This window comes from Vulpes vulpes, chromosome 7 (genome assembly GCF_048418805.1).
Source record: "Vulpes vulpes isolate BD-2025 chromosome 7, VulVul3, whole genome shotgun sequence".
In the NCBI taxonomy this organism is placed as follows: domain Eukaryota; kingdom Metazoa; phylum Chordata; class Mammalia; order Carnivora; family Canidae; genus Vulpes; species Vulpes vulpes.
The window spans coordinates 30420309-30440029 of record NC_132786.1 but is presented as its reverse complement, the minus strand read 5'-3'; the positions used below and the strand labels follow the sequence as shown (position 1 = coordinate 30440029).

General features: G+C 35.2%; 1 protein-coding gene across 1 annotated transcript in view; it reads left to right on the top strand.

The window, feature by feature from the left end:
- The first annotated feature begins 5200 nt into the window (after window positions 1-5200).
- The window catches only part of LOC112916316 (A disintegrin and metallopeptidase domain 3-like), a 99890-nt gene continuing 85369 nt past the window's right edge, over window positions 5201-19721 (top strand). Inside the window, exons 1-4 of the mRNA XM_072763475.1 lie at window positions 5201-5350; window positions 5875-5957; window positions 10299-10354; window positions 14567-14645. Of these exons, the coding sequence (XP_072619576.1) occupies window positions 5293-5350; window positions 5875-5957; window positions 10299-10354; window positions 14567-14645 (276 nt within the window). The 5' untranslated portion in view covers window positions 5201-5292. The remainder of the gene's footprint in view (window positions 5351-5874; window positions 5958-10298; window positions 10355-14566; window positions 14646-19721) is intronic.

Genomic DNA, 19721 nt, shown 5'->3' with positions numbered 1-19721 from the left:
AATAGTAAAGCTTATATCAGAAAAACTAGTCTTTAAAACAAAGACTGTGATAAGAGACAAAGAAGGCCATTATAAAATCATAAAGGGGACAATCCAACATGAAGATATAACAATTGTAAATATTTATGCCCCCAGTATTGGAGCACCCAAATATATAAAACAACTAATAACAAACATAAAGGAACTTATTGAATATAATACAATAATAGCAGGGGACTTTAACACCCCACTTATATCAATGGACAGATTATCTAAGCAGAAAACAAACAAACAATTGCTCTCCTCCTCCCCCAACCCTGTGCTCTCTCTTTTTCCAATAAATAAATAAAATCTTTTAGAAAAAATAAAAGAGAAAGGCCCCAAACAGATAAAATCACAAGTAAGAGGAGGAATAACAACTAATACCACAGAAATACAAACAATTAAGAGAATATTTTTTAAGATTATTTATTTATTCATTCATTTCAGAGAAAGAGAGAGTGCATAAGTAGAGGTTGATGAAAATGGGTGCAAAAATTCTCAATACTAGTAAAGAAAATCCAACAATACATGAAAAATATCACTCACCATGATCAAGCAGGATTTATTCCTGGGCTGCAAGGATGGTTCAATATTCACAAATCAATCAATGTGATACATCACATGAATAAAAGAAAGGATAAGAACTATATGATCATTTCAATAGATGTGAAAAATGCATTTGACAAAGTACAACGTGATAAAACTCTCAACAAAGTCAGTTTAGAGGGAACATATCTCAACATAATAAAGACCATCTATGAAAGACCCACTGCTAATATCATCCTCAATGGGGGAAACCTGAGAGCTTTTCCTTTATAGTCACAAGAAGACAAGAATGTCCTCTCTCACCATTGTTATTTAACATAGTAGTCATAGTCCTAACCTCAGCAATCAGAAAACAAAAAGAAATAAAAGGCATCCAAATCAGTAAGGAAGAAATAATTCACTATTTCCAGATGACATAATGCTATATAGAGAGAATCCTAAAGATGCCATAAAAAATTGCTAGAACTGATAAATGAATTCAGCAAAGTTGAAAATACAAAGTCAACATATAGAAATCTGTTGCATTTTGACACACCTTTTTTTTTTTTTTTTTTTAATTTTTTTTTTTAAATTTTTATTTATTTATGATAGTAACAGAGAGAGAGAGAGAGGCAGAGGCACAGGCAGAGGGAGAAGCAGGCTCCATGCACCGGGAGCCCGACGTGGGATTCGATCCCAGGTCTCCAGGATCGCGCCCTAGGCCAAAGGCAGGCGCCAAACCGCTGCGCCACCCAGGGATCCCCATTTTGACACACCTTAAGGAAGCAGCAGAAAGAGAAAATAAAGAATTAACCCCATTTACAATTGCACCATAAACAATAAGATACCTAGAAATAAACCTAACCAAATTGGTGAAAGACTCTGCAAACTATAAAAATACTGCTGAAAGAAATGAAGATGTCACAAAGATATGGAAAGACATTCCATGTCCATGGACTGAAAGAACAAATATTGTTAAAATGTCTATATTACCCAAAGTAACCTATACGTTTAATGCGATCCCTATCAAAATACCAACAGCATTTTTCATAGAAATAGAACAAATAATCCCAAAATCCGTATGGAATTGCAAAAGACCCTGAATAACTAAAGCAATCCTGAAAATGAAAAAGAAAACTGGAGGTATCACAATTCTGGACTTCAAGGTATATTACAAAGCTGTAGTCAATTTAAGAGAGTATAGTATTTGCACAAAAATAGACACATAGGAAAAAAAATAGACACATAGATCAATGAATAGAATAGAAAACCAAGAGATTAAACCACAACTATATGGTCAATTAATCTTCAACAAAGCAGGAAAAGAACATCCAATGGGAAAAAGACAGTCTCTTCAACAAATGGTGTTAAGACGACAGAAGAGCAACATGCAAAAGAATGAAACTGATCTACTTTCTTATATCATACACAAAAAATAAATTCAAAATGGATTAATGGCCTAAATGTGAAACAGGAAACCATTAAAATCCTAGAGAAGAACAGAGGCAGTAACTTCTTTGACACCAGCCATAGCAACATATTTCTTGATGGATTTTCTGAGGTAAGAGAAATAAAAGCAAAAATAAAGGGACTACATCAAAATAAAAAGCTTCTGCACAGTGAAGGAAATAACAAAACTAAGAGGCAACCTATGGAATGGAAGAAAATATCTGCTAATGACATATCTGATAAAGGATTAGTATCAAAAATCTATAAAGAATTTATACAACTCACCCCAAAAATGAAGAATCCAATTAAAAATGGTCAGAAGACATGAAGAGAACTTTGTCCAAAGAAGACATACTGATGACCAACAGACGCATGAAAAGATGCTTAACACCAAATATCATCAGGGAATTGCAAATCTTTTAAAACTACAATGAAATGCCACCTCATACCAGTCAAAATGGCAAAAACCAACAGCACAAGAAATAGGTGTTGGCAAGGATGGGAGAAAGGGCAACCCTCCTGCTCTGTTGGTGGGAATGCAAACTGGTGCAGCCACTCTGGAAAACAGTGTGGAGGTTCCTCAAAAAGTTAAAAATACCCAAAGAATATAAAAATACGAATTCAAAGGGATAAATGCACCCCAATGTTACAGCAGTATTATCTACAATAACCAAATTATGAAAACAGTCCTTGTCTACTGACTGATGAATAAAGAAGAAGTAATCAATATATAATGGAATATTACTCAGCCATGAAAAGAATGAAATCTTGTAATTTGCAATGACATGAATAGGATCTAGAGGTATAATGTTAAGTGAAAAAGTCAGTCTGAGGAAGAGAAATACCACAGGATTTCTCTCATGTATGGAATTTAAGAAACAAAATAAATGAACAGAGAGGCAAAAGAGAGAGAGAGAGAGAGAGGCAAACAAAGAAACAGACTCTTTACTATAGGTGATGGTTACCAGAGTGCTGATGGGTGGAGGGATGGGTGAAACAAGTGATGGAAATTAAGGAAGGCACTTGTAACAAGGACTGGATGTTGTGTGAAGTGCTGAATCACTATATAGTATGCCTGAAACTGATGTTACACTGTTAACTAACTGGGACTTAATTTAAATAAAAGTTTAAGTTTAAATAAAACTTTAAAAAATGATAACTGTAGGTAATTTTCTGAAAAGTTATAAATAAAGCCATAAAAAATGAAATAAAATTGGTGCGCTTCTCATCTCAATGTCTAGGTCTTCTCGACAATTTCACCAATTTCCATATTATATTATTCAGCAAGCTGATTTTTATTCTTAAATAAATCTCTGATATTCTTACAGCTTTATCTTTCTTCCCAATCTCATCCTGAGGATGTAGACATTTTTGGCCTAAACTTTATAAAATTTCCTTTAATGAACCTATTATTTCTAGTCCTCATCATTTCAATCCCTCCATCCCCAAACTATTACAAGTTACCATTCTAACACAAAAATCCATCATTTATTTGCATTTATTTATTTATTGGAGAGACAGGGATGTTGTCACACATATTTTGATATCTGTCCGGTTTCAGGCTTATAATAAACATGTAAAAATAATTGTTGAATTAAATTCAAATGATGTGAATGCTTGTAAATTATGCCCAGCAAAAAGTGAGCCATCAATACCACCAAACAAATACCATAATGAATTTAGATAATAAATATATATTTTCTCTTTTGGTTACTTGACTAAACAACAGATTTTTAGAAGAATCATGAATAACCTTTCAATATTTTTCATTCCTTCAGTAACATATATATTAGACTTAAAAAGTTTAATCAGGTTATAGACAATCAGGAAAATTTACCATAAGCAACATAATTTTGATATGTTAATCCCATCATTTTTCATATAATTTGGAAAAAAAGATAAGGTACATAGAAATATTCAAATAAATTAAATACAGGATACAATACAGATCATAACAAAGCTAAATGATTAGGCATCACATACTTCAGTGACTTCAGTGAAATATGCAGAAGTGGCTATTTTTAAGTTAAATTCCTACTGTTATCATTTGTTACCTGTACCAATATTTTCCTAATAAATAGACACTAAAATTAGATTTAGGAAAATCATGAAAAATGAATGTATATATTTTTTAAGTTAGCTTCGTCCATTTCTTTTTATTTTTTTCCTTTTAGAAACTGAGAAAACCACCATTTGATTTTATGCATAAATATTGCATGTAAGGAATGTAAGCAGAAGTGTTCCATAGAAGGAGAACTCAAGAATTGTCTGGCAAAAATGTCCTTGCAAAACTGAAATTATAGAAGTCACCACTTGTGCATTTAGCTAGAAAATGAATGCTGTTTCCAAGTTACTCCCTTCACATGTGTGAATGTCATACTAATGGGGAGAAAGTTTACATTTAATGTTTTACTAGCCACAGATTTTCCTAAGAAGCCAAGCTATACACAATGAAATAAATAAGTAATAAAGTTGTTCTTACAGGATTATTTCATAGTTATGATTTGTTTTTGGCCTGGTATTTAAATTGCAATTATTAAATAAATAAATAAATAAATAAATAAATAAATAAATAAATAAATAAATAGCAATTCTATACCGAAGGATTAAAACACATACAGGCATCCATGTCATAATTAGCGTTTTATTTAGTTTCCTTAACAAAGGAGCTAAGAAAGTTATCGACCATAGAACTAACTGGTTCAGATACAATTTTTTTACACTCTTTATCTGTGTGCACCTGCGTGTATTTGTTTTGATCCGAGACTTCTAGAAATCCCGCAATAGATATGCTTAAAACAGACGCCTGTCTGCTGATAAACATATTGTGAATTTCCGTTTTCTATCTTCTGTCACTACAGTAATTCAGCCATTGCGCCAGAAAACTACGACGTGGAATATTAACCCCGCCAAGCACTTCCCCGGCAAACGGCCCATTTCCAGGGTAGAAAATGCACTTCGTGACCCTTACGTCATCCCCGAACGAGTCTCCGACGTCCCCGCTTTGCAAAATAAAGCGCAAGCCCACGAGGGCAGCAGGCCCCGCCGGTGTGTGCCTCCCACGCGCAGCGGGCGGGGGGCGGGGGGGACTGCGGCTGCGCGCGGGTCCGCGGAGGGGGCGGGGGGCGGGGCGGGGCGGGCGGGGTGGGCGGAGCAGCCGCGCCCCCGCCCCGCCCCGCCCCGCCCCGCCCCGCGGCCCGCGCCGACCCCTCCCACCGGCCGGAGCGCAGGGCCCCGCGCGCGGCCACCGTTCCGCAGCCAACAGCCGTCACCGTGGCCAGGCCGGCGGGCCCCGCGATGCTGTCTCTCCTGCTGATGCTCTCAGGTCTGGGCCGGCTGACCTCCGCGGGCCATCGTGAGTGACGGACCCTGCTCCGCGGAGGGCCCCCGGCCGCAGAGCCTCTGGGCTCGGCGGGCCCCGGGACCTTGCTCCAGAGCCCCGGTCGGCTGGGGAGAGACCAGCGTCTTGTCAGAGCCCGCCTGGCGTCAGGGTGGTCCTGGGCCTGCTGCGGGGAGGGCTCGGAGCGAGGCTGGGACAGGTGCCCCTCCCTTGCCGGACCCTGCACCTGGAGGGGAGGGCGCGCACCTCTGCGGCCCGGGGCCTGGGGCGCAGCCCTCCTTCACCTGCGGGCTGAGGTCTCTGGACGGGGGCAGGGTCACGCTCCCCACTGGCTGGGAGCCTCTAACGGGGGTGTACAAAGTCTGATTTTGCGGTGGGTGCGTGCGTGCCTGTGTGTGTGTGTGTGTGTGTGTGTGTGTGTGTGTGTGTGTGTGTTGGGGCTTGGAGCTTCAAAGAGTGAGGTGATGTGAGAGGAGAAGTGAAGAATAAGGATGCTGCCAGGCACTGGGGAATGCTCACACATGTTGTCCTTACTGTAGATCCTGAACCATCCCTTCTACAAATTACCGTGCCACGGAAGATTGGGACAAATACCAATGACAGTGAAGCTTCAGAAACGCACGTAATTAAAAAATCACCTTTTTTAAAAAAAATAAATTAATTTTTTATTGGTGTTCAATTTACTAACATACAGAAAAACACCCAGTGCTCATCCCGTCAGGTGCCCCCCTCAGTGCCCGTCACCCATTCACCCCCACCCCCCGCCCTCCTCCCCTTCCACCACCCCTAGTTCGTTTCCCAGAGGAGTCTTTATGTTCTGTCTCCCTTTCTGATATTTCCTACCCATTTCTTCTCCATTCCCTTCTATTCCCTTTCACTATTATTTATATTCCCCAAATAAATGAGAACATATAATGTTTGTCCTTCTCCGATTGACTTACTTCACTCAGCATAATACCCTCCAGTTCCATCCACATTGAAGCAAATGGTGGGTATTTGTCGTTTCTAATGGCTGAGTAATATTCCATTGTATACATAAACCACATCTTCTTCATCCATTCATCTTTCCACGGACACCAAGGCTCCTTCCACAGTTTGGCTATTGTGGACATTGCTGCTATAAACATAGGGGTGCAGGTGTCCTGGCGTTTCATTGCATCTGTATCTTTGGGGTAAATCCCCAACAGTGCAATTGCTAGGTCGTAGAAATTGAATTTATTTATTTGAGAGAGAGTACGAGAGGGAAAGAGAGAGGGCCTTAAGCAGGCTCTCCACTGAGGGCAGAGCTCCAGTTGGGGCTTCCACTTGTGAAATTATGACCTAAGCCAAAATCAAGAATCAAGATGCTTAACCAACTGAGCCATCCTGTGGAAAATTCATTTTTTATATGAGTGTTTTATTATTGCACTACATGACCCAAATCAATTCATGTATATCCTTTGGAAATTTTTTGTTCTAATTACTGTGTTAAAGAGTCATTTTGTTTAAATGAAAGCAAGTATTTTGATTTTTCTTTTCATTTCCCAAGAACATTATGAAAATTTTTAAAAACAGACTCAGACAAAAGTGCCCCAAATCCTTATCATATAAAAGTCTCCTGGACTTTTTCTAGAAAATATGTACATTGAAATATTCTATGTAAATGAGGTCACACTAGTATTTGTTGTGTAACATTTTTTAAAATGACTAAAAAGAATTTTTTCATGCTTATATTTGCTTATATAGAAATATATACATCTATTAAAACAAATATGATATTTTTAACCTGATTCAGAAGGAAAGCACGAACGTTGTAAAATTAAATCTAGACAGTACGAAGAGTTGTTAAGAAAGTGAATGTCTGCCTCAGTTTCTAAAGGTAGTAAATTTGAACTGAATGAATTTTTAGAGACATGCACACTCCTGCACATATTTTTTTGCACATATATTTTTGATGGTAATATATGATGTGCTAATTGGCTTTTAATTTATTTATAAAGTCAGAATTTACTTTTATAGTAAACATTGCTTTCTCATTTTTCATAACTGCATGATTATCGCATTATATGGATGTAACATCATTCTTTGCCAAATTTAAACATGTAGTTTTATAAGCCTTCTTAGGTAGTTATCTCCGTAGGATCATGAGCAAGTCATTAAAAAAGTGATAAATATTTGCAAGACATCTTTCATAAAAGTTGTATGATAGTTGACTCCCATTAACAAAGAATAATGACACTTAACTTTCTAGTTTCTCATTTCTGTTAACATGAGCATCAAAATGAAAGCTTCATTTTTAACTGGCATTTTTTTTATTAAGTATTAATATACCTTTTATATATATTGCCTATTTGAATCTTTTTTTCTGGTTAATAATTTTGTACTGATTTTTACTTCCCTTTTTATATGACTTAGAAGTTTTGGTTAGGACACTTTGTTTTCAAGAAAGAAGTGTTGATATAAAGACACGCAGGGATCTGATAGGAATCCAAGGATTGGAACCTTAGTGGCAAGATTGGAGAGGAGCATTGAATTGCTAAATGGAAAACTGTTAGACACTGGGACAGGTTTGATAGACTGGTCTGTTTGTCTTTATTTATGGCACCAAACCAGCCAGTGATTATGTGTTCATAAAAGCTATTACACCAAAACAAATATCTAGAGAGTTTAAATGTTTAGAGGAATATGACACATACTGGGAAAATGCTAACCAAAAGCAAACCAACTATCCATGATAAAAGCAGAAAAAAAACCAACATTTAACACTCACACCCTCACACCATTGTGAGAGATAAACATCATTACTTAATAAAGTATTCCATTTACTAGGAACATCTAAAAATTCTAAATTTGTATATGTCTTTAAAAATGCTCTCAGCACATATAAGATCGGATTGTACTAGAGGGAGAAAATTTCAAATCCATTTTCATAGGTCTTAAAATGTTTTCCTCAAGTATTGGCTTACAAATCATAAAAAGATTCATAAAGTTAAAGACAATTTGAACAACAAAAATATTTTATTTGATTGATTTATATAGAAGTTAACCCATCACAGTGAATATATTGTTTTTTTTCTCCCTCTGCTGTTCATTAGGACTCACTAGACTCTACAGGGTATTACCATGGGGCTTTTATTTAATGGCAAAGCATATGGTGCAGCAAGAGAAATAATTCAGGCAAATATTAGGAATTCAAGAAACATCCACAGTGAGCTCCCTATGAATCAGATCTCTGTTCTCCTGGAACATGATGAGTCTTTGAAATGATGAGACTTATTGGTGGAATTTTGACTTTGGGAAAAACTTCTTAAAAAGCTTTCAGTGACTCTCTAAGTAGCCAAGCCAGCTTTGTCAAACTAGGTAGGCAAGCACTAAAGAAGCTAACCTTGGCCAAGAGAGATTTTGTCCCTTAAAAAGTACATTTTAAATCTTACCATCTTTAACTGAGAATCAGAAAATCTAGACTTCTAGGCAACCCCAGAAATAAAGATAGTGTTTTTCTAATCTAGCTGTAATTCAACTTTATCACTAGAGTAATCACATTCTTCTCAGGAATATACAGATTATTCAACACAATTGACAAAAGCAAGGAAAAAACATTAAAAATCAATTACTGATAATATAGTATTTATCTGGTAACAGTGCAATTAAGTGAAATATTAAGGTTTGAAAATGTATATGGAAATTTAAAAATACACTTCTACATTATTCATTATTCATATATATTAAATGATAATGTATGATATTGAAGAAATTACAACCCAAAATTCAAGTCAAATTCTGAAGATGACATAGAAGCATACTTTATAAGTGTTTGCCATTTTGTTAATTTGACTCCTGTTTGCAACCAACAACAAAGGTTCAAAATATGTAATGAAGAAAACTACAGATTAAAGGAGAAAGAAATAATATCACAATAATTTGAGAAGATGTCAACACATCTTTTTTTAGAGATTTATTTATTTTAGAGGTGGGAGAAGGGCAAAGGGAGAAAGAGTCTTAAGCAGACTCTGCACTAAGCAGGGAGCCTGATGTGGGACTTGATCTCACAACCCTGAGATCAGGACCCTGAGATCATGACCTGAGCCAAAATCAAGAGTCAGATGCTTAGCTTACTGTGCTCCCTGGCAACTCCATACACGTTTTTCAATAGCTGTAAGCTTACAGGGGACTGAACATGAGAAGTTTTAAAATGCAGAAAACTGTATCCAATGACAAAATTCATGTTCTTTGCAAATGTGGAAAGTTTACCAACATTAACCAAGTGCTATGCTGTGAAGAATGTGTATGTTTTATGATCATGTCACAGATTGGGTTCTTTGGGATGGAGTCTTTGAGAAGATTCCCATGAAGGCAGTTTATTAGGGTATGCTCTTGTGATGAGCCTCTGTGGAAGGGGAGGGCAGGAAGTCGGAAGGGGAGATGGAGACGCATTTGAGTCTCAACAAAGTATGAAGCTGGCATGGTCCATCAATCTCTGGAGTTGGGATGAGGGGGCTTCTCGGTAAATGTGGGCTGTCTCAGAAAGTTGTGACTTGGTGTGAGGTGACCCTCTGTAGCTGAAGCAATTCCTAAAGAGGAGAAGGAGATAAAGAGTGTTTTTATAGTTAGGGGATACTTCCTTTAATCTTAAAAGGGGAACTGTGATGTATTCTTTAAATTTTTAATGTACTTGGGCTAGAAATTGCAAAGTAGAAAAAAGATAATAAAATTAGTTTCTCCCAAGATTACTCTACGACTAATGCTCTTAGTTTTGAAATAGATTGAGACTCTTTGATTTTAAGTTTAATTATGATTAATTCTGTCATACATTCCAAGATTGAAGGAAGATTACAATTATATATGTATATATTATTTTGAGACGTGTGATATGATCTGTGTTGTCTATATGAAAGAGTAAATATATTTTAAGAAGTTATGGCTTTTGATTTTTAAGAATTTAGAATTTCTAATAATTACATTCTTCTTGAATATTTTGCTATAGGTCACTTATGCCATCAAAATTGACCGGAAAAGGTACACTCTCCATCTTGAAAAACAGTAAGTTGACATTCCATTTTTCATACAGTCTTTTTAACTTCTGAAATTTTTATAGTTACTACTCTAAGTTGAGCCTAAACAAGAAAATGACATATTTAATATGTTACATCTTTGTTTTAGCATCTGAGTTTTCAGCTTGAGATTTTAAATCTAATATTTGAACCAAGTTCTAGTTTCATATTACAAAATTAATGTTTATGTCAGATAAATGAAAATTAGTCTATGTAGTTCTTAATTATTAATTATTTATAATTATTATTATAACTATAATAATTAAGGCAATGATTTAATTTATCCATGTTTAATTTGTTCATGTCATTTTATACATTTATATGATTTTAAACATTTTATTTGATATTACACCAATATTTTTTTATTATCTTAAATTTTCACTCCATGAGGAAACCAATATTAATAACCTCATATGTATGTGTCTTTCCACCATTTTCTATTCTAAATTTCACCTTTTCTTTAAATAAAATATGTAGAAACCTACCAAAAAAGTTTTTTAGAGAAATGGAAATGCAATTGGCAGGTCTTATTTAATAATGGTGTTCATTTTCCTCTTCTCTTTGTATATCTTAACTTATTCTTTAAAAGATAACTGTAGTTGTAGTATGGCATGTTGATAGGTAATGAGGTTATATTTCCAAGGATTGTCAGTATAGAGCCCTGCAATAAACATCCTTGTATGTATTTTCTTATGTAATAGATATTTTGTTTTGTGGGCTTGCTACCAAGAAATGGGTTTCTGGATCAAGACGTATGAATAATAGTAATGATGGTGATAATGATAACAACAACAACAAAAACAACAAAAGTAACTGATGTTCATGGAACACTTACCAATTGGTAGGCATGTTCCAGTTTGCATGTAGTAACTGATTTAATTTGCACAACAACTTTCCTTATTACTCACATTTTGTATTAGGATTTTGAGAGATATTGCCAGTTTCTGAAAAGACAGTAGCAGTTCAGATTTTCAAAAGCATGCAAGATGTGTTAAAATTTTCTATCACATTTTTGTGTCAATTTGTATTTCCCTAAAGAAACTTCTCTAAACAATTATCAGCTGTTTGCAGTTTCCTGTTTCCTGTTTCCAATTTAATTTTAATTTTTTAGACTAGTCTTAGGTTCATAGCAAAATTGAGAGGAAGGTACAGGCAGTTTCTATATGCCCCCTGCCTCTGCACATGTGTAGTCTCTCCCATTATCAATGTGCCCCACCAGAATGATATATTTATTATTACTGATGATCCTATCCATCATTATTACACAAAGACCATAGTTTATATCAGTCCAGTATTTTTTATATTGGCCTAATCATCTCTAGATCAGCCAAAATCCAGCTGAATCCCAGACCAACCAATGAGCAAGCCTGGCCACCATTAGCAGAACTAATGACCCAAAAATGTGAACAGTAGATACTTACTATGTTATTGTTCTGGTTTTGTGGTTATGCTTTTCATGAAACATTTTGTATAACTTTTTATTTTTTATTTTTTAGAGACAGACAGAAAGAATGGGTGGGGTGGCAGTGAGGGGCAGAGGGAACCAGAGAAAGAGAATCTTAAGCAGGCTCCATGCCTAGTACTGAGCCATAGTGGGGTTCGATCTCATGACCCTGAAATCATGACTTGAGGCAAAACCAAGAGTTGGACGTTTAACCAACTGAGCCACCCAGGCACCTCGCATGTCATTTTTATCTGAGAGTTATTTACACTGATTTTGTGCAGAAAGAGTTAATTGATTGTAGATACATATGTAGCCATCAAATAAATATATCTCATTTATTATTTATCCACCTATATATTTATAGCAAGAAAAGCCATATTATGGATATCTTTGGCCATGATACTCTGGGCACCCATGACATTGATAGATTATAAATGATACAATTCTCAAGAGTGCCTATATGCTACTAGTTTTTACATAAGAAGGTTTATCCCAGTTTTCACTCAGACCAATACAGAAACATTTCTGTTCTCTACATTCTCAATAAAATAAGTATCTTCATTTATTTTTGTTAATGTATAAGAAATGCTATTTTATTGTTATTTTAATAGGCACTTCCCTGATTATTAATATGTAGTATATTCAAATGTTTACTGACCATTCTAGTTGAATTGCTTCTCCTAAGCTTTTGTTTTTCCTTTCTGGTTTTCATTTTTATTTTATTTTATTTATTTTATTTTATTTATTTTATTTTTTTAAGATTTTATTTATTTATTCATGAGAGACACAGAATGAGAGAGAGAGAGAGAGAGAGACAGAGACACAGGCAGAGGAAGAAACAGGCTCCATGCAGGGAGCCTGACGTGGGACTCGGTTTTCATTTTTATTCATATGTTTTGTGTTCTTTATTTTCAATTTATGACTTACTTTTCTGCTTTTCTTTTTTTCCCATGACGAATTTGTGTTTGTTGTAGGTATTAATTCTTAATCTGTTCTATATGTTGCAAACATGCTATCCAACCTATTGATTGTGTTCTTCCTTTGTGGGATTTATTGCCGATAAAAATAAATATTCATGAGGGACGCCTGGGTGGCTCAGTGGTTGAGCATCGCCTTCTGCTGGGTGTGATCACAGGCTGCTGGGATAGAGTCCCAAATTGGGTTCCCTATGGGGAGTCTCCTTCTCCCTCTGCCCTGTGTCTCTGTCTCTCTGTGTGTTTTTCATGAATAAATAAATACAATCTTTTAAAAAAAATGAGTATAATAATTGCTTAGTTGCTAAAATGTGGCTCTGCCCATGTGCCAGAATTCATGTTCCAGGTACTCGCACCTAAAACAATTCAGGCCACTTAGCATTGTCCTTGAATATATGTGGGATATGAGCTGATAAATATCAGTATTTTTTTTTTTCTGGGAAGCTCTCTAGTTTTGTTATTTGAACTGAGGAAAGGAAGAGTTGTCAGGAATGAAAGAAGATGAAGAAGCAGATCTGGAATGAGAAGTAGGGGTGAGGGATGCCTGGGTGGCTCAGCGGTTGAGCATCTGCCTTCCGCCCAGGGCGTGATCCTGGAGTCCCAGGATCGAGTACCACATCGGGCTCCCTGCATGGATCCTGCTTCTCCCTCTGCCTGTCTCTGCCTCTTTCTCTCTCTCTGTGTCTCTCATGAATAAATAAATAAAATCTTAAAAAAAAGAAGTAGAGGTGAAAGCACACACTCAATGAATGCTCTGGTCCCTCTTTGATTCTGGCCTTGAACTACGCTTTAGTTTTTGGAATCCTTAAGAAACCCCAGTCTCCCAGCAGTAAATAGTGGTGTCAGATTGTTCCATAACAATCACTATCTTCTCTGTAAGAAGATGACACTTTGGTACAATTCATATGAGGTTTGTCTATAGATATCATTTAGCTTATGAAATTTGAGCAAGGCACTAATCTTCTGCTTCTAAACAAAGGCTTTAAGAACTGTTGTGTGCTTCTACAATTTCTTTTCTCCTTCTGCTTCAAGCAAGGCATGTTCCAGGGTTAGAAGGTCTGTCTTTGGGCAGCCCCGTTGACTTAGTGGTTTAGCGCTGCCTTCAGCCCAGGGCATGATCCTGGAGACCCAGGATCAGGTCCCATGTGGGGCTTCCTGCATGGAGCTTGCTTCTCCCTCTGCCTGTGTCTCTGCCTGTGTCTCTGCATCTCTCTCTGTCTCTCATGAATAACTAATTAAAATCTTAAAAATAAATAAATAAATAAATAAATAAAGAAGGTATGTCTTTTCCCAGGTTCCAGAATGAAGTGGAGCTGAACCTGCAATAAACTTGTGAAGAACATTCATTGTTGTTTTGAGGCATTGAAAATTTGGGAAGTGTTTTTACCACAGTATCATTTCATGAAAACTATTGGAAAAAGCATATTTTTTTTCTTATCAACCTATGGCTACTTGTTAGGAAATATTAACATATTTATGCAATGCGATGTATTGATTGTTGAATCTAAAAGAAAACTTTGCTGTTGGAATCCAGAAGTCCTGGTTTCTAGTATACATAAATCTATGTCATTATGGTGTTCCTGCTGCTATCTGATTATGCCACTTAATATTTTTTCTTATATATGAAATGTGCTATCAGAGTACAACTGAGGTAATGGAGAGAGGAGACCATTTAATTTTTGGATATTTGAACTTGTAAAATTGAAAGTAAATTTTAATTTCATGATTGTGGTTTTGCTAATGTTACAATTACAATGAAGTGTCATTACTTTGGTTGAATTAGGTCATTTTTAGACCCTCATTTCCTGGTGTATGCATACAACAAATCAGGAACATTGTATCCAGATTCTTCATTTATAAAGGTAAGTTAGGTTTGCTTTACTCTGTGTAGGTTTACTTTTTAAATATCATTAAGTTGCCATTGGCAAGAAGAAAAAATGCTTTCTACCCCACAGAATTATTGGGTAAACAGATCAGAAGCCCTTATAGAAAGGGAGAGTAAGGATGCTAAACCATATTGGGTACAGAATCTGAAGAGGTTCACGTGTGAAACATACGAGTTTACATTGTATCCTAAAATGTGGATAGGGTTCAAGAAATTTTTAAGTATGTGAGAAAATTAGCTTTAGTCTGTGAGATATTTACTTTGTGAGAACAGATGATTGGCAAGAAGTAAATGCAAGTGAAGGGTCAGATTCTATTGCTATATTGCAATTGAGAGATAATGAAATTAAAAATAAACTAGTGCAACATTGTTTTTGTCACCATCTGCAAGTAGAAGGCAGAACAAAGTACGCAAGACACCTGTTCTGAGACATTTGACAATAGGCAGATCAGGAAAAATTTTCTCTCTGAGAGAAAAGAGAGCCAGAAGGTGAGTCACATTCAACTTGGCCCTTCTGATTGAGGGTAAAGTCTCAACCATAGCATAGGGAGTTGGGACCAAGCAGAGCTTGCAGACTTGGACCAGAGCTGCTGATGCAGCTTTAACTGGGATGCCTCAGGACCAGAGAGAGGGGCCGTCAGATGTATGAATTTTTTGCAGGGAGGGAATTGTCTTTATGCCCTTGACTAACGATTAGGCTGCCTGTGTGCTCTACTGAAGAGGGTAAGACTCTACTGAAGAGCAGAGAGTGAGAGATACTCTTATCACCCTCATTCCCTACCCCAAGGCCTAAAACTCAGCAACAAGAGGATTCAGGAAGGTTGCCATTAAATTAATTTCAATACAAAATGAAATACTCTGTAAAGAGTAAAAACACAGTAGAGGAAGGAAATAATGCAGATAAGGGTAGAAACCAATGAGATAGAAAAAGGAAAAAGAATAGAAAAAATTAAAGCCCAGAATTTAGTTCTTTAAAAAGACAAATATCATTAATAACCCTTAGTAAGACTAACCTAGAACAAAAACAGTTTCCATCAATATTAGGGACAAAGGGGAAATATGATTAGTCATACAGAAAATAAAATATTTTGAAGTATTATGAAACCTTTATGTCAATAAATTTGATAATTTAGATGAAATGGCCAACTTCCCTGAAAAGGAAGGAAAATTATCAAATTTGAGGGGAGAAATAATAGAAAATCTCAATCATTTGAAATCTATTTAAGAAATTAAATTTCTAAACAATCACTTTCCCACAAAGAAACATCAGGTCTCCATCTTCTCATGCTTTATCTTTTAGAGTCTTTAACCATTGAAAGTAATGCTTATAAGAACATTCATGTGCGATTTGTTGTGTAGACATAATTTTTCATTTTTCTGGGATACATGCCCAGGAATATGATTGCCATTATATGGTATATATATATATATATATATATATATATATATATATATATATATATATATATTATACTTATATTTTATATAGCTAATATTTTAAAATATTAACTATTTTCCAGAGTGTACCATTTTACACTTCCACTGGCAATGTAGGAAAGATAGAATGTCTGTATTTTTGACACCATTTGATCAGTATTTAAATTTTTTTAGAATTTTAGTCATTTCAATAAATGTCTAGTGATATCTCATGTAATTTTTAAATTTGCATTTCCCTAATGTCCAGTGATATTGAACATATTTTTATGAAATGAAATGTCTATTAATATCCTTTATAATTTTCTAATTGGATTGATTAGTTTTTATGGTTGATTTTAAAGCAGTTTATATATTCTAAATATAAGTCTTTTGCCAGATATATGATGTACCAATATTTATTCCCCGTCTGTAATTTTTCTTTTTATCCTATTCAAAGGTCCCCCATTGATTAGAAATCTTTAATTTTGATGAGAGTGAATTTATCAACTTTTCCTTTTATAAATGGAGTTGGGTATCAAATTAAGAATTCCATGTATGCCTAGTTCCTGAAGGTTTTTTCCCCCTAAAAGTATTACAGTTTTATTTACATTTAATTGTATGTTCATTTTGAGATAATTTGTGTAAGGTATGAGGTTTGGATTAAGGTTTATTCTTTTGACTGAGGTTGTGTATTTGTTCTAACACCATTGATAGAAAAGACTGGTCTGCATTGAATTGCTCTTGCATCTTTGTCAGAAAGTCAGTGGGGCATATTTTTGTGGATATATTTCTCAGTTCTTATTTATTCTGTTCAGTTCCTCTGTGTCTGTAGTTCTGCCACTACCATGCTTCTACTTGTAAATTAAGCATTTATTGCAGACAACAGTGATTTCTCATACTTTATTCCTTTCTAATATTTTTATCATGGATAGTCTTTGCTTGTTCATATAAATTTCAGACTAAATTACTTTATGAATACAGACAACTTGCTAGGATTGTGATAGACAACTTCTTAATCCTGTAGATCAATTTGTGGAGACTTGACATTTTTGCTATGTTGAGTCTTCCAATCTGTGAATGCAGTGAGACTCTCCATTTTTTTTATCTTTTTCCTTTTCTTATGTATTTTAATAACATTTTGTAATTTCAGCATGCATATCCTGCAGATAGGGAACACACTTCAGTACAGCACTAGAAGTTGTAGCAAACACAGAAAGGCAAAGCAGAGAGATAAAAAGCATACAGATTGAAAAGGAAAAAAGAAAAATGCCCCATATTTGTACAAGACACATCTATGTAAAAAATCTCAAGGATCCATCTAAAAAAACACCATAAAATACATAACTTCTGCAAGGTTTTAGGATATGTGATCAACACAACAAATACACTGCATTTCTAGCTAACAACATGTGGAAACTGAAATTAAAATGCAATACCATTTGTAGTTGATTGAAAAAAAATGCTTTGGTATAAACTTAAAAAAAAAAAACCTTGTGCAAGCTGCAACTTGGCTCTGATGGATATAATTCTTTTTACCCATGACTGGTTTGATGGCTAATAATATCCTGAGGATTTTTTTAAAAATCAAAGTTCATGAGAAGTATTGATCTGTGGTTTTTTTTGTCCAGATTTTGTCTAATTTTTGTAGTAGAATGATATCTGCCTCAAAATAAATTTGGAAGTGTTATTTCCCGTTTTACTTTCTGGAAGTGGTGTATAAAGAACATGGCAATTTTTAAGTTGTTTGGTAAAATTCTTTATTGTTGTCACTAGTCCTGGGGATTTTTGTGTGTGTATGTATGTGTATGAAATTTTAAATTACCGACTCAGTTTATTTAATAGTTATAGGAATATCTTATCTGTTTCATATGTATTGTTTGTTATTTGTGTTTTTTAAGGAATTGATCCATTCTATCTTAGGTGTGGAATTTAGTAGTGTAATTTTGTCATGGCCCTTAGTATCCTTTAATGATTACAGGAATGTTTTGTTTCTGACATGAATGACTGCTCTCTTCTCTCTTTTTAACTGTGTTAATCATACTAGAGATCTTTCAGTTTTTTGAATTTATCAAAGAATCAGCTTTTTCTTGCTTTTTCCATACTATTACCTTATTTTCAGTGTCATAGCATTTAGCTTTATGTTTATTATTTTCTTCCTTATTCCTTTCCTTGGGTTTCTTGTTTTAGTTTGTTGAGAGAAAAACGTATTATCAATTTGTGACCTTTTCTCTTTGCTACAGTAAGCATTTTAGTACTAAAATTTCCTGCTCAGCACTGCTCAAGCTTCAGCCTACAACAATATGCTGTATATTCATTTTAATACAGTTATATATATTTTAAAATTTCCTTTGAGGCTTATTGCTTATCCATGGGGTTTTAAAAAGTGTGTTGTTCAATTTCCAAATGTTTGGAGATTTTTCCTTTTGTTCTTGTCTGCTGATTTCTACTTTGATATCATTATGGTTAGAAAATATATCCTGTATGATTTCAATTCTTTTAAATCTGTGAAGGGTTGCTTTACAATCCTCTATATTGTATGTGTAAATGAATGCTCTTGGATAATTGAAAAATATGTGTACTCTGCTGTTGGGGTGGAGTCTTCCATAAATGTAATATAGATCATATTGATTAATGTTATTCAGTTCTGTATTTTTTATCAATTTCCTGCCTAGTACTACCAACTGAATGATGGATACTGAGTTCATCATTTATTATTGCTTTTTTGTTGTCTTTCTCTTTCAGTTGTATCAGTGTTTGCTTCACGTATTGTGAAGCTCTGTTTTTTGATGGCTAGTACATTTAGGATTGCCATGTCTTCTGAATGGATTGATGCTTTTATGATTAGGTAATGACTCTCTTTGTCCCAAGTAGATTTTTTGCTAGTGTTTCTATTCTGTCATTTGTTTCAAGATAATTTGTAATCTCACTGAAGCAGTTTTCCATGGCTGCTTTAAAATGTTTGTCTGATAGTTCCAACATGTGGCTCATCTCAATACTGTCATCAGTTGTCTTATTTTTGTTGTGAGTTTTTTGGTTCTTGGTATAGTGAGTGATTTTCGCTTGAATCTTTGATGTTTAAATCTGTTTTTGAAGGCAGCCAACCCAGTTTAAGTTTAGATTTAGTGTGGTGTGTTGTTCCAATGGCAATTTAGCTTCTTTATAGCTTTTAATATTATTCCATTGAGTGTTGTTCTTCTGACTCTACTGGACTTCTGCTATTGCAGCCTGTGGTGTTAAGAGGTACTTACCTGGGCCATCTTGTACTGATAGGTAGGATCAGATGATGAAGGATCAATGTGATGGAGAGCATTTCTTCTGGCTGTACTCAGGCCACTGGATGTCAGTGTGCCTCTCCTCTATTTTTGCTACTCTCTTCTCACTGAGGGAAGTTCCTATCTGGAACTAATGGAAATAATATGCATGACAGCTAATAACATATAATAATGACATAGAAACAAATTCATAAAGAATGTGATGATACTATAGTTTTTATTAGCATAGGATTAACAAAGGAACAGGACTGACTGTAGATGTCACTAGACTTTTAAGGGAAGAGAAGTGAATATTCACTCAAAGAGAGTATTAGGGGAGAATCTGGGAAGATTAATGCTGTGGAAGTCCATAAGAAGGAAAGCTC